This window comes from Myxocyprinus asiaticus, chromosome 12 (assembly GCF_019703515.2).
Source record: "Myxocyprinus asiaticus isolate MX2 ecotype Aquarium Trade chromosome 12, UBuf_Myxa_2, whole genome shotgun sequence".
Lineage (NCBI taxonomy): Eukaryota > Metazoa > Chordata > Actinopteri > Cypriniformes > Catostomidae > Myxocyprinus > Myxocyprinus asiaticus.
In genome coordinates, this window is record NC_059355.1 from 36,979,291 (window position 1) to 37,006,323 (window position 27,033).

The following is a 27,033-nucleotide window of genomic DNA, read 5'->3' on the forward strand; positions in this document are numbered from 1 at the left end:
ATGTTAGTAGCCATAGCAACTTACTCTCTGAACATAACCTGCTCCGGAGTAGGTTATGTTCCAGAGTTAGTTTATTTCAGGTAGATGTTAGTACATTTCAGAGCACATGTGTGCCCTTTTAATAGTGGCACAGTGGGCGAGAAAGTTCAGATTACTCACAATATTATACTTTTAAAGCAATATTACCGTAAACTGCAATCTTTACCTCACAAATCTTCTTTTCCCTGGCATTTCCAGTCTCAAACCGCAGATTTGCATTCAAAAGTGAACAAACTGTGTACATTGTGCTTTAACTTTTAATGGGAAGGCTTTAATTCTGTAATATGTTTTACAACAGAACACATTGGAAAGTCCCCTACACTCTTCACTGTGAAGACAGGGCTTTATGTATTTATATTTAGCCCTTCTAATAAATTATTATTTTATTCTATAAATTTTATAGAATAAAATTACTATAGCATCCACATCCTATTTACAGTTCCTTCAGTCAATGAATATTAATGTTACTTATAAAATTACATTCCATAGTGTGGCAGCGGGGACGTGGCCAAGCGTCCGTCCGGAGAGAGAGAAAGCGGTAAGGGCGTTTGCACCTGAGCTAGATCATGTTTAACACCTGTTTCTAATTCCAGTGAGCATGGGGAGAGCGGCATATAAACAGCCACACCACCAGCAGAGGGAAGAGAGAGTCTGGCACAAGGAAGGCCACGGTGCTCCTGAAGCTGTTGCGTTTAATCTATTGTGTTTGAGAAGCTGATGTGTTTAAGTAACTACATGCCTGTGAAGTTGAAGTGTTTGAGTGACTACGTGTTTGTGAAGTTGTAAAGTACTCCAGTGGCCGATTAAAAGTCTTACCTGAACCTGGAAAACCCACTTCCCTGTGTTCTCCTTCCCTTCCGCTGAGAAGCTGTGTTACACATAGTATCAATATGTAGATAATGTCTGCCAATTAAAAGTTTAAGCAATTAATTCACTCGTTATTCTTCTTCACTAACTAGATAATGTGATAATTTCACAGACCAAAGATATAGAGGTAAGGCTCGAAATTGCGACCATTTTGGTCCATATGCTCCCGAAATGTTATCTGTGCGACCTCAAAATATATTTGGGAGCATTTGTGCAAGTGCAAATAACTGTTGTGGTGCGACCTGTTTTCATTTCTCTACAAAACGTTCGCTAATTACTGCACTATGTGCCTGCTGTGAGCTGATACAGTGACCAGTCCACCATTCTATTCAACGTTACATAACCAATTAAACTTCATCTTTACATTCTTAACTTTAATGCAGATTTTAGATTGGTTAATATTAGCCATCAATCACTCCCTTTCACCGCGCTCCGTTGTCACGTAACAGGGAGCCAATAAGCGCACGAAATGTAAAGAGCTGAAGAGAGAAGATGAAAAGAACACTGAGAGATTTCTTTTGTAAGCCGCCTAAAGTTACAGATAATGTAACTCCTGGAGTTGGTGATGGCGATCATGTGGTGAATGTGGATCCACCAGCGGAAAAGAAGGCTTACAGTTTTCGGAGAGAGTGGCTGAAAGACTTTGAGTGGCTCCGCTATGAAAATGGCTCAATGCACTGCGTTCACTGTAAAGCCTGTGGGACAGAGGTGCAGGTAACACTGCGTTCGCTACTGAATCCACACATTTTAAGCACGAGAACTTGATTAAACACGGGGAGAGCGCCAAGCACAAGAAATGCTGGGACAAGTGGTGCGATTGTTGAAGCTTTTAATCGTCAGAATGCTGTCGGATTGGCAGAGCTGAACATGAAATTTAACACCACATACACCATCGCCAAAGAAGAGCTCGCCTTCACTAAATTTAAACCCATGTTGCAGCTCATGAAAATGAACGGCGTTGAGATCAACATGACGTACGCAAATGACAAGTCATGTGCCCATATCATCGGCGTGATAGCAGATACCATACACCTCAGATAACTGAACATCTCAGTTAAAGGAACAGTTCACCCAAAAATTCAAATTTGCTGATAATTTACTCACACTCAGGCCATCCAAGATGTATCTGAGTTTCTTTCTTCATCAAAACAGAATTTAAGACTTTTAGGATTTCATTTCAGGCCTCCTCCTCTAAACAATGCAAGTGAATATCCTCCATTTTTTGATGGTCCAAAATGCATATTTAGGGTGCCTCAAAATAATCCACAGCACTCGACAAATCGACAAATAAAGTTCTTCTGAATGCAAACGATTGATTATTTTTAGAAACAAAACAATACTTATATAATTTTTAACTACAAATGTTCGCTTCGCTACATCTCTGTGATGTGCGCTCATGAGAAGGATGACATAAGCTCGTTGGTAAGGTCACGCATCACGCGTCATTGTTTACAAGAGAAACTTGTGCCGTTCACAAACCAAAACAGTCCAAAACAATTAAAAAACAATATAAATAAATAAAAAAAATGTTTTTCAAATAATAATAAATAAAAAAAACAATGTAAACAATGACGCGCTTCCTGACTCCTCCTACACGTGACGCGTGTCTTCTTCAAGTGGAAGTGGTTCAACCAAATGGACGCTATCAATGGCAATAGACCAGCAAGCAATGGGAGGGAGAGTGCCCTGGACTCGGTGTTGTTGAAATCCACGATGGAGGTTGGTACGTTTTGTTACGTTAACTCTATATTCTGCTTGAAAGCTTCACTTTATTTAGTTGACCAGCTACTGGAAAGCTTGCTTCTAAAACAGCCAGGCCAATTTAACTGTTACACTTGTGTAAAATCACCATGCAACAACTGCTTAATGTAACACAATGAGCTAGTAGCTAACAGCTAGCGGTCGTGTTATTGTTTATGGTCAGTAATGTTTGTGTTGTGTTTAAGATGCTGTCACGGCAGTAGAGGAGGCGCAACTATGACGATCAGCCTATAATCCCAACCACGTTGAGGCGGCACTAAACTGCAGTGGAAAAGCAAGCTCAGAAAAGTAAAGCGAGCAGAGTCGAGTCGAACCGTAACGTGCAGTGGAAAACTGCCATTATAATGTACATGAATAATCATGTGTGGCCTACTAAAAAACATTACATTATATCAGTGGATAATGATGACAACTCTGGGAGATCTTACAATTGAAAGAGGGTCTATTAATACAATGAGACCATCAGCAACTGTGGGAAATTAAAGGTGATATGAAGTTTTTAGAAATCCCAACTGGGTACATCAAATGGTATTAAAAATAAAGGAAATACATTCAGTTCACATGACATACAGTAAAATAAAATTAGCATGCACAGATCTTGGTAAATACCATTAAAATTAATCTTAAAATAAAATATAGAGTAAACCTATAGCCTATTATCATAATACAGTGCATCCGGAAAGTATTCACAGCACTTCACTTTTTCCACATTTTGTTATGTTACGGCCTTATTCCAAAATGGATTAAATTCATTATTTTCCTCAATTCTACAAACAATACCCCATAATGACAACGTGAAAGAAGTTTGTTTGAAATCTTTGCAAATTTATAAAAAAAAAAAATACGAAAAAAATAAATAAATAAATAAAAAAATCACATGTACATACTGTATGTATTCACAGCCTTTGCTCAGTACTTTGTTGAAGCACCTTTGGCACCAATTACAGCCTCAAGTCTTTTTGAGTATGATGCTACAAGCTTGGCACACCTATTTTTGGGCAGTTTCTCCCATTCTTCTTTGCAGGACCTCTCAAGCTCCATCAGGTTGGATGGGGAGCGTCGGTGCACAGCCATTTTCAGATCTCTCCAGAGATGTTCAATCGGGTTCAAGTCTGGGCTCTGGCTGGGCCACTCAAGGACATTCACAGAGTTGTCCCGGAGCCACTCCTTTGTTATCTTGGCTGTGTGCTTAGGGTCGTTGTCCTGTTGGAAGATGAACCTTCACCCCAGTCTGAGGTCCAGGGTGCTCTGGAGCAGGTTTTCATCAAGGATGTCTCTGTACATTGCTGCATTCATCTTTCCCTCAATCCTGACTAGTCTCCCAGTTCCTGCTGCTGAAAAACATCCCCACAGCATGATGCTGCCACCACCATGCTTCACTGTAGGGATGGTATTAGCCAGGTGATGAGCGGTGCCTGGTTTCCTCCAGATATGGCGCTTGCCATTCAGGCCAAAGAGTTCAATCTTTGTTTCATCAGACCAGAAAATTTTGTTTCTCAAGGTCTGAGAGTCCTTCAGGTGCCTTTTGGCAAACTCCAGGTGGGCTGTCATGTGCCTTTTACTGAGGAGTGGCTTCCGTCTGGCCACTCTACCATACAGGCCTGATTGGTGGAGTGCTGCAGAGATGGTTGTTCTTCTGGAAGGTTCTCCTCGCTCCACAGAGAAACGCTGGAGCTCTGTCAGAGTGACCATCGGGTTCTTGGTCACCTCCCTGACTAAGGCCCTTCTCCCCCGATCACTCAGTTTGGCTGGGTGGCCAGCTCTAGGAAGAGTCCTGGTGGTTCCAAACTTCTTCCATTTATGGATGATGGAGGCCACTGTGCTCATTGGGACCTTCAATGCTGCAGAAATTTTTCTGTACCCTTCCCCAGATCTGTGCCACAATACAATCCTGTCTCGGAGGTCTACAGACAATTCCTTGGACTTCATGGCTTGGTTTGTGCTCTGACATGCACTGTTAACTGTGGGACTTTATATTGACAGGTGTGAGCCTTTCCAAATCATGTCCAATCAACTGAATTTACCACAGGTGGACTCCAATCAAGTTGTAGAAACATCTCAAGGATGATCAGTGGAAACAGGATGCACTTGAGCTCAATTTTGAGTGTCATGGCAAAGGCTGTGAATACTTATGTACATGTGATTTTTTTCGTTTTTTATTTTTAATTATTAAAATTATTATTATTAATTTTATTTTTATTATTAAAATTTTTTATTTTAATAATATTTTTAATAATTTAACATGTTGTCATTATGGGGTATTGTTTGTAGAATTTTGAGGAAAATAATGAATTGAATCCATTTTGGAATAAGGCTGTAACATAACAAAATGTGGAAAAAGTGAAGCGCAGTGAATACTTTCCGGATGCACTGTATTAATAGAATATGAATGTTAACAATTATAATGAAGTTCAGTGCAAACAAATAACATAACGGTCAACCTATTAAACATTAATGTGAGAGAGGTCTAATATTAATGTTTAATTAAGCTTTTATATGTACGGTAGAACTTTATAGTTTTATTAATTTAAAAAGGCAATGATTCAGTATAATTTCTGTAAAGCAAACTCTCAGTCCTAAACCAATGTAGCTCCTATCCCTATTACGGGTGAAGATGAAATAATGCTTGTTTAAAGTCATTAAAACTTCATGTTCTGCTTCACTGAAATATGGCGCGCCTTTCTTCTTAGCGTCTGTTTCCGTGGTGACTCACAGATTCGGTGATCTGCTGAGAATGCCTTTCTGAGTTCACAGAGAATGCGCACAAACTCTGAGTTTCAAACCCTGCGCAGGTGTTCTGGAACCCACAACAGTAAGCAAGTTTTGGGTAAATCAACTGAGAGTTCAGGGTATCTGTGACGGTAAGTTAACCCTGCTTTCTGGAATACCCCCCAATTGGTTCAGTTTTATTTACTTGGTGGCTGAGTCCAGGCACTTCTGTCCTGTCTCGTGTGCTGTGATTCCATGTTTTGTCTAGTCTGTGTCTTGTGTGGAGAATACATGGCTTGCCTTTTGGTTTTGTCATATGTTCTCTTGTGTTGTTGTTGTCTAGTACGAGTGTATGTTGTTCTTGTGTCACTCTGGCAGCATGCACTCATGTCTATTGTTTGTATCTGTCTGTCTTGAGTGATACCCCTCCACCCCCCCACTTCGTTTGCCCTGTTATCTTGTTATTAGTTCCACCTGCCTCCCTTGTTACCCTCCTCCTTTGCTTCCTTATTTATTCTCCCTTTGTGCTCTGACTTTTGCCAGTTCATTATGGGTTGTTGCTGGTGTTTATATCCCCTGTTAGGTCTCTGTCGGTCGTGTTCCCTGGTTTATGTGGATTACTGTTGGTTCCTTGCTCCAGCCTGTCATCGTTGTGTCACCCTGGACTCTCCCTTTTTTTTCCCCCTTTGGGATAGTTTTTTTTTTTATTTTTTTATTTTTTAATTTTGTGAGTAATAAAAGCCCATTATGCTACTCTGCATTTGAGTCCTGCCATTTCCTCTACCATTCCTGACAGCTAAACTTTGGTTATCTTCCGAACTTGTTGTTTGAGGATTCTGTTAACCCTTGTTGATCTTTGGTTTGTTTTGATTACTACAGGTTTCCACAATTTTGTTGTACTTTTATGAGAAGCTCTAAGATATTCTAAAATATTTCATCAATAAGTATTCATTTATAATCGCTGTAAATGTATCTTCCTATTATGTTTTAACATTACTGTTGTGGAGTGGTATAATGTGTTAAACTGTGCACACTTTACGTTCAAGTTGCATTATTTTTGTTTTTGTTCTTTATTCTGTAATGCATGTATACAGTGATCCGTATAAGTTATTCAATTTATACATGAAGGGTACTCAAATTACTTAGCTTGGGGGCCACTTTAAAATATGCTGGGTAATCAGTAGCCAGTGAATAAAATGACTAATAAAAGTTCATTTTCATTTTGTTTTAAAATATGCAGAAATAAACAACCACTGTTATATATTTGACCAGCCTCATTATCAGAGACATCACAGTCAAACAGCACTCACCCGTAGTGACTCTGACAGAGACAGGTGGGCCCTCTCTGTTCCGAACTACAGCCAAGACCTTCACCTCATATTGTGCTCCTTCATCCAGCTGTCTCAGATCCACTGATGTCACATTACCACCAACAAGTTGACTCCGTTCCTCTCCACCTACATTCATATGTACACCTCTATTACTGTTTATCACTGTCGGTTGAAAGCCTAAAGTATATAAACAGATTACACAAGCTACTTAAAATGATCTCACCATCAGTCCTCTTCCAGAATATTCTGTATGAAGTCGCATTTTGAACTCCAACCCAGCTGACTCTAACAACCTCACTTTGGGCCTCCAGCACCTGCAAATTAGTGACGCGACCCACTGTGGTTTGATCTGAAGGACAAAATAGGCAAAGTATTACAACTACACAGCTTAAAAGTCAGAGCTCAGTAAAGCTTAGGGTTTGTAGAATAATTTTAAAGGAATACTCTGGGTTGAAAATAAGTTTACTGCCATGCTGTCAATTACCATGGAAACAAATTTTAACTTGTCCCTCATTTCATAAAAAAATAACCCATGTTAACAGTAATACACAGTAATTAACCAGAGCACTGAAAAGCAGATTTGTGAAGCTTGTATTTTTTTTTAAAGCACTTACATTAACAATTCAGTAAAAAAATAAATAAGTTGATTTTTTGATCTGTTAAATCTAAATGATCCTTTTGCATCTGTGCTACTGTTCTTCTCAAATGTGATGTTTAAGTCTTGTGGCTATAATTTAAAAACTAAAAACTAGAAGTGTGATTTTTTAATATATATTTTGCCACTTAGACTTCAGTTTAACCCAGAATATTCCATTGAGAACAAAAAGAATGCAAAATTTTCTTAATGTGTACCTAAAGTGCTTCTGTGGCTGCATCTTAATAATTTATTCACAATGTTATAAAGATCTGTGCAGTTCTACCTGTCCTTGCAGTCACAGTGGCAGCAGGTCCTTCCCGTGAGTTAAAAAGGGCTGAGACTAATACTTGGTATGTTGCACCTTCCTGGAGTCTATCAATGGTATAGGAAGTCACATCAGCAGCTACATTCTCAGAGTCTTCCACTCCTACGAAGTGAAAAAAAATATAATAATCCACTAACATAAGCATCAAATAGCTTTAGACCAGCTGTTAACGGATTAGTTAACCAATCTGGTTTGGCTCATATGCTAAAATTCAGAGAAAACTTGATGTGAAAAAGCAGCAACTATACAAAATCCACATACAAATTTTTTAAATGTAAGTCTTTTTGAAAGCTTTGTGTGACTAACAGACTACAAACTGAAGTTCTTTATGTTTGAAAAATTCAGTCCCCTTTCATTGTAAATGCATGGAAAACAGTAACCACAAAATTTAATTTGTGTTAAACAGCAGAAAAATATCATATGGGTGTAAAACAACATAAGGGTGAGTAACTGATGATGATAGAATTTTCACTTTGGAGAACTATTCCTTTAATGTTGCCTGTACCATCACTTTGCCGCCAAGTGATTTTGTAGCCTGTTGCTCCATTCACAGCAGCCCAAGATATCAGTATCCTTGTAGATGAAACTTCAGTGACACGCAGTCCTGTGATTGTTCCAGTGGGGCCACTGGTTCTACCAGAAATAGTGACCACTTCCCCAATCTGCCCATCAATCACTGGGGCAATTCCCACTATAACAGATTCATCTGGCTGCAGCCCATCTATAGTGTGGACAGTGATATCGCCACCTAGGACATGGAATTGCTCTGCACCTGAGAGAGAGTGAACGAAAGAGAGATCAGCTGACTGATTTAAAACAACAAAAATGATCTACTATCAACAGAAGAAAAGAAACCAAACTGGTTTTATAGATAGGCCTACATCATAGGCTCCACCTACTGCTTCCTTGTCTCCAGGTAAGCCGGTAACTTGTCGCCCCAGAAACACCAGTCCATGCAATCCTGATTCGTCGGCTATTGCTGCCGACTAGACGGAAGTTGGTCACCCTTAGTGGTTGACCTGTTGAACATTCAGTTACCACCAATTATTACAAATGTTCTTGGAGCAGTACCTAAATATTTACCCAGTTTATCGTCAATGTTCCCGCAAATTTCCATGACTTTTCCTGATCTATCTAGATGTTTGTGATTACTGCAGAATAATTTTTACAGAGTGTATAAATGTATATTCATGACTTTGTTACGTTTTAGGATTTTATTCTTTCCATTATTTTTCCAGCCCTGGATATCACAATTCCCTGATGTTTCCAGGTTTTCCATGACCATGGGAGGCCTGTATCATATTTAGCAAAATTATCACCCCAGGTTCGTGACACGACCGTCTGGCTGCCCTACTAAACACAATCCACATATTAACAACTGAAAGATGGAAACACACATGACCACATACACAAACAAAAACATCAAATCAAGGGATTCTGGCTATACCTGTACACACAGCAAGCTGTCCCTTGGTATAAACAAAATTATTACTTATTTGTCATTAAACACTTTTTCATCCACAGCAACTTGAAATACAAAATGTTGGGCTAGCCATCTCAGAACAACCTGAAGTGATGTACCTGCTAAACTAGGAAACATATCTATATTTTCAATTACTTCTAATGATTATTCTGACCTGTTGATTTGGTCGAAAAGAATGTAGCCTCCTCTCGTCCATCATAGAGTGTGAATAGTGTTATGATGTACTCAGTGCTTGGCTGCAGACTTCTCAGCTCATAGCTGGTGGTGCTCTGTGGGAAATCCTGCATCTGAACTCTGCCCCCTGTGGTCAGCAGACCAATCAACAATTGTGTTACATCAAAAAAAAAATTATGATCTCTGTGTGTTCTTGTATAAAGTGCATAATGTGACAGTTTAATTCAGTAAAAGAGTGTGTTTGTAGGTGAGCATTTCTTTGTGTGTACTTGGTCAATTTTAATCAATCAAAGGTGCTTGACAGTGTAATGAAAAATGCTGTCGTATATTTTAAATACAATTAACATAAGAATGCTTGTCATGTATCATGATTTGCTATTGCTTGTCATCTGTAGGGTATGGTTATAGGGGAATGGGCATTCTCATTCTTGAGAGTATTATATTGATCAAAAATCTGTGTAATGCAAGATGAGTCATCAAACGAGAATTTTACATGTGTAATCTGTTAAAAGTCTATATATTTATATTCTAACTTTTAAGAGTACACTAGAATATAGATGGCCAGACATGAACTTGATGCCACACAACTCACACTTTGAATTAATTGGGTCTGTACTGTAAGATTATTTATATACGTTCAGAGATTCTACTGTAAAGTATATTTTAAAGAACCTTCAAATATTTAAATCCAGGACCAATGCCTTAAAACATTGTTTTTTTTCATTAATATTATTATTATATATATTTTTTTTATATTGGGACTGACCAAGATGCATATGTGTAAATGGATGTTTGCAAGTTAGATTGTAAGTTTCTTACTTTCTCCAGCTTTCCACTCCAGCCGATAGCCCCTGGCAGCCTGTATAAGGTTCCAGGTTAATCTGATGCTGGTGGGTCCTGTAGTCGTGGCTCTCAGGACCTGTTGCTCTGAGTGCTCTGAAAGCCAAACACATTGAACATCCTTCAGCCTTCTCTCCCCCCATCCCATAAAGTATTAAAATAATTGTTTCCATCTTTCCAAAGTTTGTGCTCTTTGTTGCATTTATAGAATGTTCCTCCCCCGTGCACGCGTATACAGATACCCTCACACAATCACCTGCTGCGGTCTGTTATTCATATGAAAGAATTTTTGTCTTTATTGAGAGTTCTGTTGTTTTTAATTTAGCAGACAGTGAGTCAATGGCAAAATTAAGAGCAACTGCCTTACTGTCTGTGTGTAATGAATATGCTTGAGACATATTATGCTGTCCTTCATTTTCTCTCCAAATATTAGGCCATCTGTACATCTTAATTCAGTACACAACTCTCCAAGTGAATGCTGAACATGCTAGCTTGAGATCCTTCTGCATATAATACAAGAAGGCACGTCGTGACAGACTAGGCCAGGGGTTGGCAACCTTAGGCATGCATGCCACCATTAGCACGCTGAAGGGTACAAATTTACACACGAGTCATCTCTCTCTTAGGGAGAGAGGAATATTAACACTTAAACGCATACCACGGGTCTTTAGAGACTCAGGACCTCATTCCACCCCCTGTACCTCATCCATTTTTTGGAATTGTGCCCACATCTCTTTAGTATTCCTCAATTATCTCTTATAAATAGTGTAAAAAAAGAATGGCAAAAATGCAAAAATATATATATATATATATATATATATATTTTTTTTTTTTTTTTTTTTTTTTTTCTTTTTTATGGTTTAAGTTCCAAAAGTGTACAGGGTCTCTAGAAACCCGAGGTATGTAAGTGTTTTTTTTTTTGTTTTTTTTTTTGCACTTCCATAAATTATATTTTTTATAATGATTTCATATCTATTTCTTTGTGTCTTATATCATACAAATAAATACTATATCACATTGACTTTCTGTGCAACAAGACTACGACCTCAGTGACATGTGCTCTTCTGACCCAGCCCGCTTGTTTCCTCTTGCCACGCCTCCTTGTTTAGTCCTTGTCATGTTGATTGTCTGCACCTGTCCCTCATGTGTCTTCAGCTATATTTAGTGTCTTGCGTTTATTGAATCGTCTTGTGTTTATTGAATCATTTTGTTTGTCAGTTCATCTGTTCCTGTCTTGTTCCTGTTCCCAGTCAGTCCTTATTTTTATTCTGGTTTGTTTTCTCTCCCCCATGAGTTTTGTGTTTGCCTGTTTGTTTTCTGTTGTTTAATAAAATGTTTTCAGTCATTCCTGCATTTGGGTCCTACTTCCTGCTAGCGTTCCTGACAGGTGTACTGCTGAAATACTGTAATGTAAGTTGTGCATCTATTTAGACTCAAGTGCCTGTGAAAATACAAGATACACGTGTAGACTGTTGCTAAATGTGTTTGACAGCCTGTTGCATCATGAAAATTCAGTTTGAAAATAAGGAATCCTGTTCTTGATTTGTCCTGATTTGTTGTAATTTGTTGTCTTTAATTTATGAAAAATAAAACATCAAAATATATACATTTACTAATAGTCTTAAATATTTGTAAAAATGTACAGTATCTGGGCATTTTGTACATCCACTGTTGATTGATATAAGTGCCAGGTCTCTAAAGACCCAAATATGTTAGTGTTTGAGGAAATTACCATGCATTTAAGGGTTAAATGCACTTATTGTTTTATTTCAGAAGTCTCACATCTGCATACTAGAGCTGCAACTAACGATCATTTTAATAATCGATTAATGATTATTCTGCAATTATTGCAACAACTAAACGTTAGCGCTTAACCAATTATTCAGCTTGTGCCCCAACATAAAATGTTGTATTAAATGTGCTTATAACAAAATCATCTTTTAAAAATATCTCTAAATGACAAATACTTAATTCAGTAAAGAATTCACTGCAAAAAAAAATCCCATCATTATCAAGTGTTTGTCTTGTTTTTCATTTAAAATTGTCTAAATATCCTTTAAAACATGATACATTTACTTGAAGCAACATAAGATATTTAGACTTGCTTTAAGAGACTAAGTATTTTATATATTAGTGTATTTTTTTCACTTGGTTATACTTCTGTGAGTGCAGTAAAGACAAAATATACTTTTATTCAAGATCTATTCTCTAAAAGCAAGTCTAAATATCTTATATGCCGCTTCTCAGGTGAATGCATTTTTATTTATACAAATTTTTATTTCTTAATATATTCAACATTCTCAATTTTTTCTTCTGCAGTTCAGCTGCTAAAGAAAATGTACATTGTTTTAAAGGAGTTTGATATTTATATTGGAAAACAAGCCAAAACAAATCAAAAATGTGTTTTGTTGCAGTGCATACTAGGGCAAAGACTACCTCTGTTCACTTCAATCCATCTTTAACTCCCAAAAAACAAACGCTCTTATAAAGCTGCGTATTGCCAGTTTTCATCATGATAAGAAATGCAGAGTGACATATATTATGATTCAACAAGTCACGAGCCATCACATAATTTAGCTGCAGCAAGCGTGCGTGCTCGAGGGATAAATGTCCCCATGACAAAGTATGCTTCAGCCGGATGCAGTTTCAGTCTCTTCCCCCTTAGATCGGGACATTCGTGCAACTCATAGATGTGCTGACCACACAGAGAAATGACAGTTTCAGAGTTTGTAGTTATTTACATGACCTGCTTCCTTATTATTTGAACTTTAATAAAGCTATAACGCATTAAATATAACTGCATTTAAGATGTATCGCCGGGGTGTTCCCTTTAAAGAGCTCCGGCTTCACATATTCCACAACGAGAGTGCTTCTATATTTACTTATTTATTATTCCCTCATACTTTGCAATCTACACCTGAAGCTGGTTGGAAAGTTTAGAGTGCATCTGGACTGTGAGCTGTGTAATTCTTCCTCTCCTCAGTCAGGTACAAACTGCAGTGCTGCTCTCACACGTCATCATTAGAGTTTAATGTGATTTCATGTTACGTTAAATGAGATAAATCGACTATTCTACAACTAAAATTTTTGTGGACAATTTTTTTTATCAACGTTGTTGATAACGTGGACTAATTGTTTCAGCCCTACTGTAAACTAAACTACCTTGTGCAGCAATCCTTCCTCACAGTCATCCAGCCTGTTTTATTTGGTTGTGTTGAGATGTCTGGGAAGCCAAACACACAAAGTGTGACAAAATTGTTTTTCTCTGCTTTGTCATACCATTAGCTGTGCATGTGTCTACTTGTGTGTGTTAGTGTACCTATCTTAAAGCGTGCAGTGGCCGCAGGTCCTTCAGCTTCTCCATTGTACAGGGCAATGACTGTAACAATATACTCTGTGTCTGGCTGCAGATTCACCAATGTGTGAAATTCACTATTTTCTCTCAGCTCTACGGTCTCCACATCACTTCCTAATAGAGACACAGCCAGAGAAATTGTAAAAAATGGTGTAAAGACTTCTCTGTGGTAATTTAGATGGACAGTGAGTGTAAGTGGGACAGCTGTTAATGATGCATCTGAGAAAATTTTGTGTTGGCAATGTAAAATCAGGTCTTTAATTCTATGCTGCTAAGCCAAGAATAAGGACTTGATGAAACCTGATAATCTGATAAAAACCAAACAAGCTTTTAAGGGAATATGAATTAAAAGTTTTGAGTCACCACATTATTATCAGTCGATGCATTAATTTATCACATTGCAGAATTTTTTTTCTTAAAAATAGCCCCTTAAAAAATCATCTGAGATTTGGTTGTTGACCTGTGAAAGGGCCCCAGACAACTCTATATCCTCTGGCCCCTGTCACTCCTGTCCAGCGGACTTGAACACCGTTGCTGGAAATGGTCTCAACAGAGAGCTGCTGCACTCCCTCTAAACGCACTGCAAACACAGGCAAATAGATGGACAGAGCTTCAGACGGTAGCATATATGCTGTGGTTATTCAGTAATGTAATACAGTGCGTCTGTTAATGTGTTTTTTTAATATGAGGACTCACGTGTGCGTGCAGTCAGAGTAGCTGGTGAGGCACTGTTGCGGGGAAATAGAGGGTATAGGTTGATGACATATTCCGTGTCTGCCTTAAGACTGTGCAAAGTTAGAGAAGTAGACTCTGCCCCAACAGACTGCTCCACCAACTGCACAGCTGGCTGACCTGTTAACCAAACAAAAAGGGAACACACATAATTTATGCCACACACAAGAAAATACAGTAAAAGCACTTAGGTCTATACATATAAATCACATGAATAGCAGCTTCTAGAATAAAAGCCAGAGAATATCTAAGGACATCACCAACATATGAGTCAGTGTAGCTTCAAATCACAGTTTCAGCATCATTTAATTTGCAGGCAACATTAGGCAGGTTCAAACATCTTTCCTTAAATGACCCGACACAGGGCCACACCTAATTTGACTGTTCTTTGCCAGCTTACACCTGGATACCAACCACAAATCAAACTGGCACTCCTTCAAACAATAGACATAATGCTTTGGGGAACAAAAACAACCTTTTATTGCCATCCCCATCTTCCTTTTATCAAACTTCTACAAATGCTTAGCTAGTGGTACTTGTTTAGGCAAGCATCACTATTACTATTGCTCTAATTGGGGTTAGATATTTGAGCCCCTAACCCAAGCATTTAAGCATGTAACTCATCTAGCATCATTTGTGCTGCGTATATGATTGATACCTTAAACTGTGTGACTTTTTAAAGTAATAGTTCACTCAAAAATTAAAATTCTCTCAATTATTCAACCTCATGCCATCCCAGATCTGGATGACTGTTTTTTTGCAGAACAGATACAAAGATTTTTAGAAGAATATCTCAGCTCGTGAGCCCATTAAATGCAAATTAATGGTTCCAAAAAGCATATAAAGGCATCATAAAAGTAATCCATTTGACTACAGTGGTTTAACCCATCCAAGCAATTTTGTGTGAGAACAGACCAAAATATAACACCTTTTTCACTATACACCTTGCCATTTCTGTCTAGACACAATCTTTTTTTTTTTTCCCTCACCTTTTCTCCCCAATTTGGAATGCCCAATTCCCAATGCGCTCTAAGTCCTCGTGGTGGCGTAGTGATGCGCCTCAATCTTGGTGGCGGAGGACGAATCTCAGTTGCCTCCGTGTCTGAGACCGTCAATCCACGCATCTTATCACGTGGCTTGTTGAGCGCATTACCACGGAGACCTAGCGCGAGTGGAGGCTTCACGCTATTTGCCGTGGCATCCACGCACAACTCACCATGTGCCCCACCGTGAGCGAGAACCACATTATAGCGACCACGAGGAGGTTAACCCAACGTGACTCTACCAACCCCAGCAACCGGGCCATGGCTTTCATGGCTGACCCTGCACTCTGACCCCAGTTTAGCTTGGATATGTGAAAAAAAGAAAGTGCAAATGTATAATGTGTGATAAATAAACATAATTATAATTAAATGGTTGCTTAGGGAGCCTGACTGGATTCACTCAGCACACCCTGGATTCAAACTTGCGGCTCCAGTTGTGGTAGTCAGCGTCTTTTCTTGCTGAGCTACCCAGACCCCTGTCTAGGCACAATATTGATTTCAAGCTTGATTACACTTTCTAGTGCCATCTAGTGCTCTGTGCATGTAATCAAGCTTAAAAATCATTATATTTTGGTCTGTTATCACCTAAAACCAGTTGGATTGCTTTAGAAGACGGATAAAACCACATGTTGTATGGTTTTATGCTGCCTTTATGTGCTTTTTGGAGCTTCACTTTTTGAACACCATTCATTTCCATTGTGTGGACCTACAGAGCTGAGATATTCTTTTAAAAATCTTAGTTTGTGTTCTGCAGAAGAAAGAAAGTCATACACATATATTATTTTAAGTAGAGGTGTGCTTTTACTATTCTAAGTGATTAGGCGTATGACTTCCGTATGATTCTGCATCCACAATTATCCCATAGATTTACACTGAAGGAGGAACCAAGGCAATATCTAAGTACAAGAATATCATTAGCTGATACTGAGACTTAGGTGTGGGATCTTTTGACCATTTAGCAACCATCCAGAACACCAAAGTAACCACCTAGAAACGACGCTGAACACCCTAGTAATTGCATGAAATCCACTAAAACCACTCAGAATAATCTACCACTGTGCAAATACCGCTCACATTTTCTTAATAAATGTAAAAATCTAGCTTATGTTACCATGTTGCTTGTCCCAGTTATACTTTCCTTCTCTAGACATCTGACATATTTGCCTTTATTTTATTTCTTCTATATTTATCTTCCATAATCTCTTCCCCTGAATAATACTAGAAGTAATGTTCAACTATTTAAAGAGTTACATTGTAGAATTGTGGATTAGAATGTGTGTAGATATATTGTGTGTAGTACTGTATGTCTATCTCACCTGTAGGACCATAGGTAATTCTGTAGCCCTGTACTTGGTCAGGTGGAGCATTCCAGGCCAATGCAAGAGTTAAAAACCCAGCTTGAACCAGCCGTAGTGCAGTCACACCTGGGAGAGGCTCTAGAGAGTAGTTTGGGGTAGGAGGGATTGAGTAAGTTTGATTGATTTAGTTTTAAAAAAAAATGATAAATTGAAGTTCTGTGCAGTTCTCACTTGTTCTGGCCTTGGCTGAAACAGACTCTCCTAAGCTGTTGGGGTACTGAGCGATCACAGTGATCAGGTAGTCTGTGCCTGCACGCAGTTCTCGTGCAACATAGCTCTGCTGGCTGCTTGGTATCGTTTCCTGCAGGAAAAGGATAAAGGCTAAAGTTCATCTGGATGCTATTACGCTATACTTAGTGTAAACAATAGTTTTTCAGTATTACAAAAAATCACCTTAACTCTATAAAAGTTTAAGCAAAACAAAATCCTTTTAGGATGAAGAGTTAAATGGACAATCTCTCAGGATTCAGAGTCAAGTAACTCCTGATAATAATCACTCTCATCTGCCTCAAATTACTTCTGGCAACATTTACAATTTACTGGAGCAAAAATTAATTCTTTCTGTGGTTTTTCCAAAGCTGCAGGCTGTACATGCAGAGTGCCTGCAGAACCCCCTGAGGCCACCTGTGGTTAAATGTCTGGCTCAAGGACACAATAGTGGCCGAACAGAAGTGGCATCTCTCCAACGTAGGGGTGGACCATATTAAATATGCAAAATGAACTATATAATGCATGTAAAATATTATATCATGGTATGAGTAACTTGATATTACAGTATATATCACAATATAGTTACTTTTGCTGGAAATTAAGTAAAAAAAAAAAGGTTGATATATTAAAAAAACCATGTGGTAATTCTTATTTTATGTTAATATAGTGAATTAAATACTTAAATAAGTGATTATGGTCTTAATTTGGGACGCAACCAAAAGATACGATTATTTACAACAAATGATGATAAGTCTGACAGCTGCTTCACTGCTTAAATCTTTTGGCAGCCTACTTGAAAAAATGTATTACCATTAATCTTAACTTTGAAAGACTGGCGTGCAACACAGTTTGCAGAGCATAGTTTTCTGCTTTGTGTCAAATTTTTAAATGCAAATCATGTTCACATGACAGAAGTTGCACCTCTTATGATAACAAGCATGTCCAGCTCAGTATTTTCACATTCTTTACAACTCTTACAGGTAAAAACAGTAACTTGAAGGAGTCCTGCCCACTGAAAGCCACATGGATATATCGTTATAATATACATCCTACAAATTAATCCTTCTCACCTGTCGGAGCTCTGCTGTAATTGGTTGACCCAAGCCAGTTAGGGGCCTGTACTGAACCACATAGCCACTCACAGGCCCTCCTGCAGACGTCCATCGAAATCTCAGTGAATCAGTGGTCTCACTTGAAAACTGCAAATCTGATGGACCACTGTAGGCGTCTGAGGGTGAAACAGAAACACCAAGTTCATTTAGCAGGCTTTGTTTAACATCACACAACTTTCAATCCTATATATTAAAAAATAAAATGTGACAAAACTCCAAAAAGAAACATATTCTTGCAATTTTTTTGCATTGTGAATCCGTGTGTGTGTGTGTGTGTGCCCGTGTTTGGCTTACCATCACTGGTATATGAGCCTCCACTTGTTGTACAGACGCGTGGATACACAAGGGGCAGCAAAGTGCTGAGAGCTTTGAAGTTCCCAATCTGTGAGGTGAACTTACTTTGTGGAGGAGAGGCAATAAGATTCAGCTCATTTGGATCTGCACTCTTTATCCCTGAACATACCGACAGGTAGGGAGTTTTTTATATATATATAAAAAATAAATAAATAAATAAATAAATAAATAAAATCACACACACATGCACACACAGCTCTTACCCACAGCAAATATTTTGACTCCTAGACTACGTAGTTTTTGAGCAGGTTCCTGCACACTGTCCTGAGATTTACCATCGGTAATGAGAATAGTGATCTAAAGGGGTGAAAGACTGACTGATGAGATAATGAAATTAAATGAATTGTACATTATTCATAATTGTTAATTATATTAGTGGGAAACCAGTATGAATTTAATGAACTATGCCAATACTAAAATTGAGTTAAACTTGGTCAATGTCAAAATGGTCATGGTCAAGTCCTAAAATTTGCCATACTTTCCAACTGCACCCTTACTCAAAGGGCTACAATAGCACAATTATCAACAAATTAAAAATAAAATGAACCAACACACTCAAAACTAAGCAGCTCACCTTGGGTACATCTCTGATAGAGGTGGGATTAAAGAAGTTATCTGCAATGTATTTGAGGCCAGCCCCAGTGCGTGTGTTTCCACCTTTATAGTTGATATTCTCTATGGCATTTATAAGTGCAGTGCCATTCAGGTATGTAGTGAAGGTAAACTCCACCCTGATGGTGATAAAATACATTCCTTTAACACATACATAATAATCAAATACACCAACAAGCTTACACACACATTCATCTTCACAGACCTGGCAGTATCACTGTACTGTATGGCTCCAAAGCGGATGCCATTGGGTCCTACTGCCCTTGCAAAGGGTTTGACAATCCCTGCCATGAAACTCTTCACCAATACAAAATTTGCCCGGCCAATGCTGGATGATCCATCCACCAGAAACACAATATCTGCAGCACCAACATTATTGCACTGGCCTGTTAACAGACAAAAAAAAAGTTATTTAATACTGACACAAACACAGAAATATGCACTACTGTTTCCATAATTATTTGAATATCCTTTTTTTATTATTATATAAAAGGGAAATAAAATGTTTAAGTGTATTAGGTCAGGATATGTGGGCTTTCTTTCATTTATACAGATACAGAATGTTTTCATCAGTGGAGCTAAAATTAGATTAGACACCAAAAAGTGGGTCAAATTATGCTCCATGTCCGCTATGGTCCAATAATCTTTCATGTCTCAGTAAATTAACAAGAATGAATATTGCCATAAGCATTTACATCTGTGGCCTATTCAACTCAGTTATTCAGTGGAGGATTAAAGGACACAGGAAGTGACATCTCACCATCCATTCTGCAAAGCCATTTTAAGTTAGCGAACAGAGCATCTGGGCCGATTTACTCAGAAGCTGACACAGCCCAGTCTATCAGTCATCAGATACATGACGGTGAGTGACTCACCGGCTACATTACTTCCCCTTAAGGTAGCAAAGTAATTCAACTGCTGGGTTTGATTTTATCCATGAGTCGTTGCAGCAGATGTGATTGGACTAGGGATGTGCGCTACGACTAATTTGAACGGAAGTTTTGTAACTGACTAGTCGACTAGTCTAAAGAGAAACCAACTTTCAGAAAAAAAATGTTTTTATGGGACCCATTTAAAATACTTAATCTATTCCAAATCCGAAGCTAAATTCCACTGAAAAGGGGCATTTATCTGCGACATGCTCGCCTTGAATTATGATCATTGTACTTTAAATATACAACATGACAAGCATTCACTGAATCAACGTTAGTGAATATTTAATAGACATATTTATTGAAAACAATTGAATGAATAGTGCAGGATCAATGGAACAACAATTAAAAGCCTGTTCTAAATGGAAATCACCAAGTAAAAGTTACTTAACATATTTAAACAGTCAGGACATTGTTGAAAATAATTAACAGGTAGACTAATCCAAATCTATGAGAGAGAACAAAATGCGCTGAAAGTTGCCCGTATTTCACGACATGCAGTCATGCATTAACCATTGATCTAATATGACAGCTGTTTGGTAAAGAATGTCAAACAATAAGAGTTACGATGTAAAAAAAAAAAGGTTGAAAACAGCCTTCTTAATCACCTGATTAAAAAAAATGGCATACCTAGTCTAAAACAGTTATTTTCTAGGCTACTTACTCAAAAGCATACGTTTTTGTTGAGTAAAATTAACCCGTCGACATGGTCTGGTGAAAGACGGGACTTGACTCACCTGAGGCGTCTATCCTGCGCTTGAAAAAAGCCTGCTCAGTGGAAAAATAACGTTCAAGCATGCACAGATGTAAAGAAGACTCAAATGTGAAAACATCCATAGGGACTTTCAAACATTTGGAAAGCCGATTCCCGCACCACCGAAGTGATTTCATTACTACTTTGCTGAGTTTTCTTGTCTAGTGAGAAGATATTTTCCTGCGCGCGCCGCGAGTGAGTGAGCGAAGAAGCACGCGCAGCCCGAGGTGAAATTCAACTCTGTATCTGCTCCAGATATCCTCTTTTTAAATAATATCTGCATTATTAATTCTATTTAAAATATGTAACATTAATATGACAGTACTAAGTGCAGCCTCTGTAAAAATATAAAGCCAAACGTAAATGTGTAAAAATTATTATCAGTTTAATGGGGGGAATATTAACCGACTAGTAATTCCAGTGTCGACTAGCAGCATCAGAACAGTTTAGTCGACTAGTCTCGCACATCCCTAGATTGGACATGATGACAAATAGCCAAATATGTATGTGCAGCATGTAAAATAATATTTATGATATTGATCATGTGATTTTGAGACTTTCTTGCACAGCTCAACTTAGTTCAAGTGTTATGACCCTTGTATGACTTTCTTTCTTCCATGGAACAAAAAGGAGACTTTTATTTCTTCTTTTCCAATGCAATGAAATAAAAAGTGAATAGTGACTACAGTGAAATTAAAAGTGAATAGTGACTACAATGAAATTAAAAGTGAACAGTGACTACAATGAAATTAAAAGTGAATAGTGACTACAATGAAATTAAAAGTGAATAGTGACTTTAAGTAAAAAGTGAATAGTGACTACAATGAAATAAAAAAAGTAAATAGTGGCTTCAATTAAAATAAAAGTGAATAGTGACTGAGGCTAACATACTGCCAAACATCTCCTTTTTGTTCCATGGAAGGAAGAAAGTTTTACGGTTATGAAACAACATCAGGATGAGTACGTAATGACAGAAATGTAATTTTGAGCTGAACTTTTTTTTTAATGTCTGAGCACAGTTTCTTCACACAAGAAAAATTCGGTAAATTATTATCGCAACTTTAAATATGGTAAATGGGAACCAAATTGGCTGTAGATAAAGTAATTTTAATATGAAATTACACACTGGTAACCTCGAAATGGCTTTATGGAAACTACATAAGTTCTTCTCTACACTCATTGAATGCACTTCCTGGAAGTGAATGTGAAGCTTTACCTTGAGCTGTAGACCGTGATGGTAGATACAGCAATACAGCAACAAGCAGAGTCCATTGGTGCAAGCACCCCATTTTCAAATGCTATATATAATGACATACACACACATACACACAAAGAGAAAATCATGAAACACACAGTCATCTAAAACCCACTATAATAGTTCAGTTTGCAATACGTACTGTTTCAGTAGCAGTGTAACATAATGTTCCTACTTCAGGTGAAGTAAATGCCCAGTTACCATAAACATCAGGCAAAGCTCAAACACATTTAAACAAAGGCTAACAAGGTGGGGCTTGCAACCATCACCAAATAAAGAGCAAAGACTCACAGTGAGATGAGCTGATGCAAGTTTTGAAAAGCAGTCATATAGTGGGTACTTTATAAAACTCAATGAAGAATACATTTTTGAGGAGGCTATTCATTTAGTAGAAAATTGCTAATATATTGCTATTATGATTAAAGATATTACAAACTACTATTATCCATAATAATATGCTACTATATGATTCTGCTTATAAAAGCCATGATAGTATATTGAAACATGCTCACAAACTTACATGGTTCTGCTTGCACTGGAGCTGAAATTACAAGGACACTCTCATTCAGCAATCAGAAGTACTTAGCCCTTCATTCAACAATACTATCCACTTTAAAAGACTACTGTTTGTCTATATTAAACACAAACACTTTTATGTAATTTTTTCACTTTTCATGAGGGAAACACAAGCTGAATAACATGCCATTCATTTCCAGCAGCAGCAGAAAAAGCAGGCATTGTAAACATGAAGATTGCTGAGTATTGATATTTGTGTCTTCAAAGATGGTGTTTTAAAAATATATTTCCAGCAGATAGGTCTGTTTTTTATTTATATTAAGAGGAAATTGTGGCCCATATTTGTCAAACTGAGTCACACTGGTTTGCACTTGATCCTAAACACAAAGTTAAATAACTTGCGGATGTAGAGAGACACAAATAAAACACATATGTTCAAAATTAAACCTTCAAAGATCTGAGTCAGAGAAACATAACTGAATAATTGTGTGTATTTGTTTATTTTTCCGGTGTGTCTGTCTGGGGAGAAAAACAAACTCTTTCCCTTAATTTCCCTTATCGTGGTAAAGACTTTATTTGCCTGTTAAACTTCCTTTCAAGGTCTCAAAAAAGCCAATACATGAATATTTTTTAACCACTTTCAAAATATCCAGATGCCCTTCAATGCATCCTAAAAAGGCATATCTATGCAGACCAAAACTCATAAACCATCACACCTCCCACACCCAAGCCTGATGTTTGACATGCTTTATTTTCGGCTGAGTGAAAATGTCCTATGAAATGTATACTGTTTTATTGTGTCATTAATTAAAAGATGTCTCCTTAAAGAGGATTTTACAACAATTTGCTTACATTTTTTTTTTTAAACTACATCAATGGTAAAGTTAAATGCTCTATAATCATAAATGCAGCTGTACACAAGAAAACTCAGTCTGTCTCTGTTTTAGTTTTGCATTAATTATAAGGACACAGTCATTATGTGGTTCATGACAGGGTATTAATTATACAGAATTTATAAGCATCCTGACTGAGGCACACTTGAATTTGAACTACCAGATTGTCAACTGCAGCCTCTCCCTCCCTTCATCTATATTTTGTGCATTCCATCGCCCTCTCTCTCACACCTGTGGTTTTACAGAATTAATTGAGGGGGCGTGTCACAGCACACCTGGTGTCAAGAGCATTGCTATGGAGACCGCCATCATTCACTGCAATATTTGCATAAAATGAAATGGAAAACTGTATGAATTTCTGTATGTGAACCCAATTAAAAAAGATCTCTGTCTTGACTTTTATTATACAACAAAAAACAGCTATTTGGTGTGTGGCGTTACATAAAAGACTGAGGATTTACAGACACATTCTTAAGCTATATAAAGTGGATGCTTGGAGAAGAAACAACAACATGAACTGTTTGCAGGCCATTCTACAGTGCAATAGCTACACTTAAAACACCAAATACACCAGCTAACCTCAATGGAAATGCGCTAGATCTATATTATTAAACAAAACTACAAAAAAAAAGTGACAAAGCATTCATTTTCATACTGTACCTTATTACTGTAAAATATTTGTGTTTGACAATGTATAATCATCCATAGGATAACATAAAAAAAGTGCATACAGATTAATGATTACGATTCACAGAATGTTCTTTTTTGAATACTAACTAGTGGTATCATGATGTGTAACTGATAGCAAACTTATCCTATATCACACATAAAACACCTAGGCCTATAACTGATGTTATAGGGCTTATTTTTACAGTTTATCTGAACAGTCCAGTTTTGCAGGTAAATGAAATAAAGTTCAACACACATCCTATGACATAAACAACAAATAGCACTGACGTATATAAAACCACAGTTCATGTTTAAATATACAATTTGTGACTGATTTGCTTGTAGTGCACATGACAGAAGACAAGTGAAGGCTAAAGACTAAAGTTCATGAGCTTCAAGAAGACGTCAACATTTTTAAAAATCCATGTAAAATATTGAATGAGAATAACTTGATGAAGAAAGTAAGTTAGCTTTTATGCATGAAAGCCATTTTCGCAGTGTTATGTTGGTCAGTTTCTTCACACACATTTATTAATGAGTGATTTATTGTGTCTAATTTCTCCCTCCAAATTGATGATGCTTCATGTATTTATGGGCCAAAGTGTTCATGTTTCAAAACAAGGAAAATCTCATAGCCAAGACTCGTCCCTCAAGGGAAAGAACTAAAATTAAAAATATTCCTCCCCTTAAAGAATGAGAGGTCACCCTTCCAGAACACAAAAGGAAAGTGGGGTGTCAAAGCTCCCTAGCTGTCTGCCGGTCACACTCCCAACTATTTCGTTCCACGCGTCCCACACATAGGAAAAACAGGAAGAGGGCAGAGTACTGTAAATAGGCCATGATCTTTCAGTTAGTGAAAGAAAGAAAGAAAGAAAGAAAGAAAGCATATGTTTCACATTCTAATCAGGAAGCTGAAAAGCTATGGAGACTGATACACAGATGTTTTTGATTATCTGTCCCGACACTGACACATGTAAAAGTCCTATGCAACCTTAAGTTCTCTACTTACTAGAATAGAGCACTGAACAACAGACACTAAAGGAGCTGTAAAGAGAGCCTTCCAAACACTGGGGCTAAAGCTGGGAATCTTCGAGGGGCAGATTTATTATTGTTCTTGAACGCATTGAGTCTTGGCTCTGTCCTGAAGGAAATCTTATGTGAAAGACTACTGAGCATTCCAGCTGTTCTCAATAATAACATGCATCTTTCATACAGGAAACCCCACACACTAACATTCACAGACTTACAGTACAGTCAGCAAACACAAGCAGTCCGTCAGTCATACATGCATGCTCAGCAGGTGTCCACGGTAACCTAGACACTCCGGCCTTGCCTGTTTGAGTGTGAGATATCCAAAGTGACAAATGACACAAGTTCAACTGAGGTCATTGTCCGTCCCCTCTGCCTGAACAAGCAATTTAGAATAGCTGTGATGCTGATGAGGAAGAGTCACAACAAACAAAACACACACACAAAAGCAGTGCGTGAATTTACCCCCACAGATTTTTGCAATGACCTTAAACTCAAAGTGTGAAAAATCTGAATTTGAATGACCAACTTCTCCATCACTGAGTCTTTTTAAAGTAACATTTTTTACTTTGATGATTTTACAATTTAACACCACATCAATCTCTCCTTTTCACATTAATCGCATCTATACCTGCCCATTATTTTTCAGTTGTAAATGTCAACATCCTACAGCCACACCCAATCACCTTGCATTTAATCAAAAGGTCCAACAAAGCATCAAATATTATACAGAGAACATTTTCAGATTTCTGTAGACCTAAATCTTGATTCTCTCACTCTCTCCCCTCTCTGCTCTAATCATCATTCACTTTGACCGATATGATTTAACTAAACAAAAGTGAAGCAGACTAAAAGATAATGATGTTGTAACACTAGAGCCAGACACCCCAAGCAGTATAATACAAATTAAGTGTCTAATTATTCAGTGATGTCTTAACAGATCTGAGAAGAAGAAAAAAAAAAAAAAGAGCAAGATGTATAAGTATAAAATATCTAAAGCCTGTTCAGTCAAATAACAACCTTAACTGAACCTAAAATTTAAATTAAGCTTTCAAGAATGTATGGGACTAATATATTTGAGAATCCATAACAAACTCTAATTATAAGCAAAATAACAGTCTGTTGGTGATACATCTAGCACTGTATTCACTTGTGCACTTGGCAATGGAAATAAAATACAGCAAGTTGAAGACAGTTTGCCTACGCTGAATAACTGTATAATAGCCTCATACAATTTTGCTGTGTGCGAGTCTAAAACATAAAACAAGCATTTGCAAAGCTTGCCGTGTCATAGGATGGCATTCCACATTTCCACAAACCAACAGTGCCTCTATCCTGACACATCTGTTTCTACAATACCTAGAGCCAAACAACTGTAGAGCTTCATTGGCCCAAACAGCGCTCAATCACTGACCTCAGAGCGTGTTCTATCACTGATCCTGGAGCGTTCTATCACTGATCCTAGAGTGTTCTATATATATTTAAAAGAGACTGGCGGCTTCTTACCGTTCAAGACGGGTCACTAACAGACCGAGGCGAAGCAGTTGACGGCGTAGTCCTAGCCCTAACACATTCCCTTAAATAATCCAGATTTTTTCATCTTCAGAGAATGATTTGAAAACAATAAATATTTAAATTGCGCATTTGTCAAATTGCTCCTGCGCGAACATTTCCAAACCGTCTTGCTCCCTCTCAACGTCCAGCCTTCACAAACCCTCTCATTGACTATGAGCAGAGGAATAAAGTCATATCTCCTTGGTTCTACTGTTTGCTTCTGTAAATATATTGTAGCCCAGACTTGTTCTGACGCCTGAAGCTAAATAAGTCCATCCCACATGTCCAAAAGACATTGTCTATTTTCTACTTCACTCTTTTTTCAGGATCATCTTTCAGATTTGTGCACGAGCTGCCCGCCTTCTCGCATTACAGCCAATCAAATCATGAGTCATCTCTGCTCGTGCGCTCATTGCGCGAGCCTGTACTTGCCCAGGTAAATTGCACATTCGTAATTAGAATCTTATTTCTGCAGAGGCCCAAAATATT

The 27,033-nt window shown here is 37.8% G+C and overlaps 1 protein-coding gene across 5 annotated transcripts in view; it reads right to left on the minus strand.

Moving 5' to 3' along the window:
* Window positions 1–26,815, minus strand: part of col7a1 (collagen, type VII, alpha 1) — a 139,539-nt gene extending 112,724 nt beyond the window's left edge. For all 5 annotated transcript variants that reach the window (XM_051711310.1, XM_051711307.1, XM_051711309.1 and 2 more), the window contains exons 1-20: window positions 26,497–26,815; window positions 22,404–22,424; window positions 21,845–21,926; window positions 19,148–19,328; window positions 18,905–19,061; window positions 18,534–18,627; window positions 18,271–18,429; window positions 17,935–18,092; window positions 16,826–16,955; window positions 16,613–16,732; window positions 14,218–14,373; window positions 13,982–14,101; window positions 13,486–13,635; window positions 10,146–10,262; window positions 9,307–9,453; window positions 8,569–8,688; window positions 8,175–8,441; window positions 7,628–7,771; window positions 6,931–7,056; window positions 6,687–6,833 (exon numbers count right to left, since the gene is read on the minus strand). In XM_051711310.1, coding sequence (XP_051567270.1) covers window positions 6,687–6,833; window positions 6,931–7,056; window positions 7,628–7,771; window positions 8,175–8,441; window positions 8,569–8,688; window positions 9,307–9,453; window positions 10,146–10,262; window positions 13,486–13,635; window positions 13,982–14,101; window positions 14,218–14,373; window positions 16,613–16,732; window positions 16,826–16,955; window positions 17,935–18,092; window positions 18,271–18,429; window positions 18,534–18,627; window positions 18,905–19,061; window positions 19,148–19,328; window positions 21,845–21,917 — 2,566 coding nt within the window. In that variant the 5' untranslated portion in view covers window positions 21,918–21,926; window positions 22,404–22,424; window positions 26,497–26,815. The remainder of the gene's footprint in view (window positions 1–6,686; window positions 6,834–6,930; window positions 7,057–7,627; window positions 7,772–8,174; window positions 8,442–8,568; window positions 8,689–9,306; window positions 9,454–10,145; window positions 10,263–13,485; window positions 13,636–13,981; window positions 14,102–14,217; window positions 14,374–16,612; window positions 16,733–16,825; window positions 16,956–17,934; window positions 18,093–18,270; window positions 18,430–18,533; window positions 18,628–18,904; window positions 19,062–19,147; window positions 19,329–21,844; window positions 21,927–22,403; window positions 22,425–26,496) is intronic.
* Between the last annotated feature and the right edge of the window lie 218 nt (window positions 26,816–27,033).